Here is a 9,082-nt window from a genome sequence, read left to right on the forward strand (position 1 = left end):
TATTCAGTGATTATAAAATGAATATCCTGTAATATTATATTATATTTCTACAATAGATCTCTAACTTTTAACACTGATTTAAAGAAATGAGATATAACAGGGATGAAGTGAGCTTAGAGGTGCTGAGAAACATGGTAATGAAGGAAATAAAGTGCAAGTCGTCAAATTACTGATATTAATAATCAAATATATTGTATTGTCAATATCGGCTGAATACATACAGAAATGTCAAGATGATGTATTTATGATTTATGTTCACTATTCATAGTTTTCATTAAAGACCACTGACACTTTAAGCTGAATATATTAACTTAATTAATTAATGTAAAATGTCATTAATATATAAAAAAAATGCTGGTTATCAATTCTTGCGTCGTGTGCTGGCTGCATGTACATTCGTTCTCTCCCTTCGTCCCAATTTCAGGTTTACAAAGTTACAGTTCTTCGCTTGGCGGGTGTATGACGTGGCCATATTCTTATCATCTACGAGAAGTTGAGTCCTGAACATGGTCTGGAAACGTTAAGACGGACTGAGACCCCCCCCCCACCCCCCCGCTCTCCTGGTGCTACACAAGCAGGACCAGTTGGGACAGGCCGCTCACATTATTAACCAGGACCAAGTCCCAAAACCGTAATCTCCTTAAAAACAAAAAAACCCTGCTTCTAGGTTCTAATATCTACCTCTAAGTGATCTTCAGAGAGACAGAAAGGGATCGGTTTGTTCTTGATTTTATTTGTACCACAGCTATTACAGGTGGAAGCAGCCTCCAGATTGCAGTCAGTGCTTCACACTTGCTCTTTTTGTTTTCTTAAATTCCAGAAAAAGTGGTGGAAGTTCCTTTAAAGAGCTCAGGGACAGGAACACGGGGGCATTTTATTCAGATCTGATTGACTAGAGATGCTGTACGTACTTAATCAAAGAGAAACCAATGCCCAATGACCCAACATAATGTGATTTAGACACTGTAGAAAGAGAAATTATACTTGAAATGAGAGATTATACCAGAGATCCAACAAAGCCCTTTATATGCAAGTATTTGGTTTTTTTTCTTCTCAAAACCATTATTTCATTCACTACCTTAGAAAATAATTTATATTTAGATGTCACTTGCTGCAGAGGCTACAGGTACATTAACAAACTAAATGCCTTAAATCACATTAATCAAGATTGTAGGACCCACACAGATGCAGTTTTCTTTTTTAATTATGTTGCATATGACTTATTTAGAAATGCACATTTTCTTTTTTCAGTGGTCGACTTTTAAGTTGCAGAGATGTTTAAAATCAATTAACGTTAGTAGATTGTTGCTATAAAGAAAAGAAAGTGCCTATGTATGATATGATTCATTTTGAGATCTTTTGAGATTAAGAATGATTGAATGTTGTGTGTACTTAGTCACTACAGATATTATTTTTTATTAATGTACTCAGTTGCACACACATGTTTAATTCCAGGCAGTTTCTGAGGTATTTCTGAGATGTTCATATCTTCTTTTTTGCTTTCAAATTGCCTTTATTGCATAGAAATGCCTCTAACAGTGCCTTCCATCTCATTCCATGGAGGGTGAGCGGGTTAGGAAAGCTTTTTATTGCAGATTTGTGTTTAATTTTAACTATGTAACATGAATTGCCTTTACTTTTTACACCAACTGATGACCCAATGTGCCAACTGCTGCTCATATATTTATATATATATATATATATATATAATGCCATGTTGTAGACTGGAGTTTGTGGCTTGTGAGTCCGGCACGTTTACATGCAATGCAATTAATTTGTTTTTACAAATGTTTACTTTTGAGCTTTAAACCCGACCTAACGTACACATAGACCAATGTCATAGCTATTTAAATATCTGTGGAGTTTTCATATTAACACATGACAGATTTCCAGTAGTTAAAGCTGCAGGAGGGAACTTTTATAAACAAAATAACTTCACTGTTTTCTGACAGGAGAACATGAGACAGATAATATCAGGTTCCTCTGGCTCCTCCTGGTGCTCCTAATGGGATTTACAAGAATGACACTCGCTAATAAACTATCTTTCATGGCTCTGATTGGTTGTTTTTGTTCATATGCAGTGAATTTTTATAAATGCCGTTAGGAGTGTTTCACAGATTATCTGTCTCATGTACTTCTGTCAGGTATGGAAGTCCATTTCTGTTAATGAGATGGGGGGAATAAAGTAATTATAATGAGAAACTTTCTCAAAATTATAACTTAGTATCTCAAATAATGAGAAACTTTATCGAAATAATATCTTAATATCAATATTATGAGAAAGTTTTTCATTAAAATGACGTATCTTATCCGTCACATTGGTGGAAAAGTGCTTCCATAGTTCAGGATATAGTGAAAGTTACAGCAAATATGAGAAAAAGTTGTTTTTTCTAAAATAAAAATGACCTGCTGCAGCTTTAAAATGAAGTATAGTGCCTTCAGTCTAATTAACTCTAACACACACTGTATGTTCACAAATAAAACCTTGGATCAGACTGCTAATATTGTCGTGTTCATTTCAGCTATTATCCTGCTGTGATTTGTGTTTACTTTAAGGATTATAATCCTCATGGTTTGTGTGTGGACCTTCGGCTCCTCCTCAGGACGAATGAAAGAAGATGTTTGTTGTTGTCTTTCTAATTCATGTTTCCGTTCACATGCAGTGGGTTCTTCTGCTAAAGTACTATTATGAGTTCTAGAAAAATCATTATCTATTATTTGATTATCTGTCTCATGTATTACTATCAGTGTGATAAAAAAAAAAGGTCCAGTTAGTCATTATAATGAGAAACTATACTAATAATGACTTAATATCTTAAAATAATGAGAAACTTTCTTAATATTGTGACTTAGTATCTCAAAATAATGACATAGTATCTCAATGTAGAGAAACTTTCTCAAATCTTTGGCTTAGTATCTTAAATATACCTCAATATTTTGATGTAGTATCTCTAAATAATTACCAAATATCCTAAAGTAATGACTTAATATTGCAAAATATAGAGAAACCTTCTCAATTTTTTGATCCTAGTATCTCAATATATTTCACAATTAAGATTCTAAGTCGATATTTTGACTTAATATCTCGAAATCAATATTTTTACTTAATATCTCAATATAGAGAACATTTCTCAAATCTTTGGCTCAATATCTTAAATTAATGACTAAGTACCTCAATATTTTGATGTAGTATCTCTAAATAATTACCTAATATCTTAAAATAATGACTTAAAATCACAAAATATAGAGAAACCTCCTTAGTACTCGGACCTAGTATCTCAAAATATTTCTCAATTAAGATTCCAAATCAATATTTTTACTTAATATCTCACTATAGAGAAACTTTCTCAAATCTTTGGCTTAGTATCTTAAATATACCTCAATATTTTGTTGTAGTATCTCCAAATAATGGCCTAATATCTTAAAATAATGACTTAAAATCACAAAATATAGAGAAACCTTCTCAATTTCTGATCTTAGTATCTCAATATATTTCTAGATTAACATCCTAAATCAATATTTTTAGACAATATCTCATTATAATGCCACACACACTGATTTCTGTGTGTGTGTGTGTGTCCCCACTACTTCGCGTTTTGCCTTGTGACCTTGCTGCGCGCTGTTCGGGGACGTCGCGCTCGCCGTAGTTGTCAGTGCGGATTTCGGGCTCCTCCTCGGGACGAAGCGAAGGAAGATGTTTGTGTGGCAGCATTAAGGCTTGAACATCAAACCACCACCATGTCTGTGAGCGGAGGAGGAAGCCGAGGCTTTTACTTTAACACCGTGCTGTCCCTGGCTCGCTCGCTCGCGGCTCATCAGCAGGCGCCCATAGAGAAGGTAACGATGCTAACGACGAGCTAACACCTGTCCGACCGCCTGAGACTCCGAGGCCCGTCTTTAACTTGTCCTCCTCACCTGTGTGGCTTTCACTGAGGGGTTGTAAACACGCCGGTTTGTTTTTTGAGTCTGTCGCTATGCGTGAGTGTGTGATTTTAGAGGTTTGTTGTGGTTTAGGAGCGACTTTAAAGCCAGCTGACGTGAGCTGTTTTGAGTTAATCTCTTGTTGTTAAAGACTTTACTAACAGTGACTCCAGTATCTGCAGGTTCCTTCTTATATGCTTATGAACTTACTAATAATGACTTAATATCTCAGTGTAGAGACACTTTCTCAAATCTTTGGCTTAGTATCTTAAATATACCTCAATATTTTGATGTAGTATCTCCAAATAATGACTTAAAATCTTAAAATAATGACTTAAATATCTTAAAATAATGACTTAAAATAACAAAATATAGAGAAACCTTCTCAATTTTTGATCTTAGTATCTCAATATATTTCTAAATTAAGATTCTAAGTCAATATTTTGACTTAATATCTCACTATAGAGAAACTTTGGCTCAATATCTTAAAGTAATGACTAAGTACCTCAATATTTTGATGTAATATCTCTAAATAATTACTTAAATATCTTAAAATAATGACTTAATATCGCAAAATAATGACTTAAATATCTTAAAATAATGACTTAAAATCACAAAATATAGAGAAACTTTCTCAATTTTTGATCTTAGTATCTCAATATATTTCTAAATTAAGATTCTAAGTCAATATTTTGACTCAATATCTCACTATAGAGAAACTTTCCTAAATCTTTGGCTCAATATCTTAAAGTAATGACTAAGTACCTCGATATTTTGATGTAGTATCTCTAAATAATGACCTAATATCTTAAAATAATGACTTAATATCGCAAAATACAGAGAAACTTTCTCAAATCTTTGGCTTAATATCTTAAATGAAGTGTATAGACTGTATTTTATTATCGTCTGTCATTCGTACAGGATGGCTCAGTCTCAGTTAGACTCATAAATAGTTATAATAACTCAGATCTTCATGTTTTATTCTGTAAACAAATGAATAAGAAGTTTTATAAAATGGCAAACTAAAGGCTGTATTCAGTGTTATTCAGTTATCTGTGCACATTTGACTGCACCACCCACAATCCACTAAACATTCCCAAATAATGGAGCCATATATAGTTCAAATGAGTCAGTCAGCAGACAATTAAGTGGCAGATAATCTTAATAATTATAATTTAAGCAGAAAATGTGAAGTAAAATGTAGAAATAGTCTCTTTAATGTGAGAATTTGCTGCTTATATTATAGTAAAATTTATAGTTTTGGGCTGTTGGTGCGACAAAATCATGCGTCATGGGTGTTTTTTTCACAGTTTTCTAATATTTCATACACCAAACAATTGATTAATCACTGAATATATATTAATAGAATTGATCTAATGTCTGGTTTAAGGTTTAATGTGAAGTTAATGAATGAAATGAATGTTTGGATGCAATAAGTATCTAAAGCACAGAAGCTGCAAGTGTCTGATAAAGGTAAAGTATATAGAATAAAATACATTATAATGAAGTACTGTTTAGCTGCAGACTCAAATAAATGTCACATTCTGATTTTAATGGTTTTTATCAGTGAAAATAAAACCTATTAATCCTGAATCATATTGAAATTGCTATAATAATTTGTGTCCTGCAGCGTTTGATATCAAGTCCTATATCAATCAACCATCACCCGTTAAATTCAATTATTGTGATTTGCACTTTCAGAAAAGTGCTGGCATCCATAGATTCACATCCAGTCCGTAAACAATAATCAATAAATTAAAACGCACTGCGCGCTGATGCGGCGTGGATCGATATATCTTTGGACTAACTGCAGCGTTTTCCGAGCGTCGGTCGAGCAGTCGATGGTAAATGAGGCTGAATCACCAACGGCAGCTGTGCGCCTCTTTCTTTCTGCTCCTTTTATCACCTTTAATATTGTATATGAATAAATAAAGTATATTTGTGTTTATGTTTAGTTTAAATAAAGTAGGTTTTCTTTATATGACCTTAAACTAACTGACACACAGAGAGAGGCAGCTGGTTTGTGAGTCTTTAGACACAATACAGTTGTTTTCACAGAGGAAAACAAGAAGTAAATATAATAAAGCTGCTGTTTATAGTGTACAGCTTCATTGTATTTGATGGGAACAGGAACTGGTTGAACTGGCTGTGTGATTCCCATTGAGATGTTTAACTGTTGTTTGTTGGTACAAGTCAGGACACGCAGTCACAACAGGGAGGCGACCGACTTTAACTCCCACTGAAGAGTCAAACATGGTCGCCGCCTGAAACGGGATTACATCTCCCAAAAACATGTCAGATGAAGGTATGAAATGTTAAATGGCTTTTGAAGTGGTTGACTCACTCAGGAGGTCAGGATTACAGCGGGGCCACAAAGCAGCTTCTGGAGTGCTTTAAAGGAGCAGGCAGAGTTTGAGTCCACATTAAAAACCCCACCGAGATTGAAGACGTGTTAACCCTAAAGAGGAAGTGTGTGCTGTGATGAAAGAGCTGTGGTTGTTGTGTAAGTGCAGTCCAGTCCTGATTTCCTTCTGCCTTTTTGTGTCTGTGTAAGCTCCTCTGACAGTGTGATTGTTATAAAGGGAGGAGGAGGATTTAAATGGTTTGATTCATGTGCTGTTATTTTCTCCGTATATAAATTATTATTTATTGTGTTTATCTTTTGTGCAGCACTTTGGAAACCTTCGTGCTATCTAAATAAAGTGGATTGGATAAATTCAACCTTTAGTCTGTTCCAGAGGATCTAGAAACCCCAGATTGATACCCATCAGGCCCTCAGACTCGTGTTTGATAAGCTGTAGTCTCCCTGTGTCATAAATCTAATATACTGTAGATTAACCTACGAACAGAATATGAATATACTTTATCTCATTGGGTAACTTCTAATCAATAAAACACTCCAGGTTGAGAACCACTAGTCGGTAAAAATGTAAAAACTGTAAAATAATTGCTGTTATAATTCCCCAGAACCCAAATAAACACATTGACAGTGGTTGTCTCTAAAACCAACAGATATTCAGTCAACTATCAAACTAGACAAAGAACAGCAGCAGATCCTCACGTTTCAGCTCCTCGGCTCCAGCAAATGTTTCAATATGGATGAACTAACTGCTCTATGGACGGAGCGCTGGAGCTGTGAGTGTTAGCACAGAGTTCTCATTGTTTGTGTAATAATATTACATAATAAAGTGTCAGAACAGCCTGTTATTGGCTTTAAAATCAGCTCGTGTGATGGAAGAATCCTGTTGGTTCGACTCCAAATATGTTTCCATGAGCACGACTCACTGAAGGGCTCCAAACACAGCAGGTTGAGCTTTGGATTGCGACCCAGATCTCTCTTTTTTTGCCTTTTTTTATTGCTCTTTTGGCACTGAAACACATAACAGAGGTGTGGTTATCTGTAGCCTTTTTAAATCCAGTGTTTTTTGAAGCAGGGTTGTAATGAGGTACTTACAGGAGGAGTGCAGGAGTACCAGCATGGAACAACAATGCATTGCTGTGAAAGGGGGCAGCAACAAAACATAAAAATCAATATCGGTTTAAGCTACGAGCGTCAGACAGCCTTTATATCGCTCTCTCCAAAGCCACCAGACTCCTGTGACACAAACAGCCATTTTACATCACAATACGAGAGTGGCTGGCGAGTGTTGTAAAATAAAGGTAAAATCATTGGTGATGGAAGTAAATTATGAAAACCAGTAGTTCATAAAAATGTTGAAACTTAATGAATTCTAACGTGTGTACTTTGGTATTTATGGCAGGAAAGAGGTTTAGTCCTTTTTTTTTTAAATCCATTTTATCCTCTAAGTAGTTTCAAAATTTGTATAAAATGTTAATTTCTCTTAAAAAGTCTTTAAATTATTGTGGCCATTCAGATGACTGCAAAAATGACCTCTGCTTAAATATCATTTTATAGATTTTTCATATTATATTCAAAACTGTACAATGAACCCAATCAGTGAACTCGAGAAGTTTGTGTAAAATGTGAAGATTTGGATGAATTCCTGTTAATATTGATCAGAGATGAGTTTTTCTGATGTTTTTTAGCAACTTTTATACAATTCTATACTTTCTATCAATCCAAACTATCTAAACTTAAAGAAAAATGCAATTATATTTAGTTGTCTTCAAAGAAACGAGCCAAACTCCGACTGACTCCCAGCATCCCCGGTGTAAATTCACTGCTGACTGGAGGCTTTGAGGAGAGCACAGATGGATATATAACAGCTTCAGTTCCCCGTTGAAACATTTCCATAATCTTTCTCCAAACTGGGGATGTGCCAGCTCCCGTCTACTGTAGATAATACACTGACTATGAATAAGCACTGCAACCCACTTCCAAAAATCAGAATTAATCTTTTAAGTGAGTCCCTTTAGCATTAGGCTAATTAATGGCAGAGGCAGGTTTGGCTCGATTCCTGAAGCACATTTAGGCCAACGAAATCATTAACGCTAATGGAACCAGACATGATTGATTGATGTGTCTGTTTTTAAGCCCCCTGTGGGAAAGTAAATTCTCTGCTTTTAAAACATTGTGTTATCCAAGTAGCTTACAGCTCATCTTAATGGGAACAGCAGCAGTGGATGTGATCCATGTGCCGTCTCTCTCGCAGGTCCAGAAGCTACAATGCATGTGCCCCGTGGACTTCAGAGGAGTCTTCCAGCTGGATGAGAGGAGGAGGGACGCCGTCATTGCACTGGGAATCTTTCTAGTAGAGTCGAACCTGCAGGTAAACACGGTCTCTGCTAACCTCTCCTCTCCATGATAGCTTTGTGCTAACAGTGAGTTTATAAGAATACTAAATGAAATGCTTCTGTTGCAGCACAAAGATGCTATCGTCCCCTACCTTCTCGGGTTGCTCAAAGGGCTTCCTAAAGTTCAGTGGATTGAAGAAAGCTCAGAACGCAAAGGACGAGGTAACTGCACAGATTCTACTATTATGTCTGAGAAATGTCAAATGATATTCACTATCATTTTCTGTCATTCAATTGGCTTTGAAGATGGATGTAAGGTGCAGTTTTTTTAATATTTAGTGAACTTCCTGTCTTGCAGAGACTCTTCCTGTCGCAGAGATCTTCAGCTTTTCTCTCGTAACACTACTGTCAGACGTTGCCCAACGTGATGAGACCCTACGAGGACAGGTGTGTGTGTGTGTGTGTG

General features: G+C 35.7%; 1 protein-coding gene across 1 annotated transcript in view; it reads left to right on the plus strand.

Annotated features, from left to right (window-relative positions):
- Positions 1 to 3,636: 3,636 nt before the first annotated feature.
- The window catches only part of pi4kaa (phosphatidylinositol 4-kinase, catalytic, alpha a), a gene marked incomplete in the record, with an annotated part of 31,266 nt that continues 25,820 nt past the window's right edge, over positions 3,637 to 9,082 (plus strand). The window contains 4 exon segments of the mRNA XM_035667771.1: positions 3,637 to 3,837; positions 8,535 to 8,651; positions 8,745 to 8,838; positions 8,975 to 9,063. Coding sequence (XP_035523664.1) covers positions 3,739 to 3,837; positions 8,535 to 8,651; positions 8,745 to 8,838; positions 8,975 to 9,063 — 399 coding nt within the window.

This window comes from Morone saxatilis, unplaced genomic scaffold (genome assembly GCF_004916995.1).
Source record: "Morone saxatilis isolate NCDOM2014 unplaced genomic scaffold, NCSU_SB_2.0 Contig21, whole genome shotgun sequence".
Taxonomy (NCBI): domain Eukaryota; kingdom Metazoa; phylum Chordata; class Actinopteri; family Moronidae; genus Morone; species Morone saxatilis.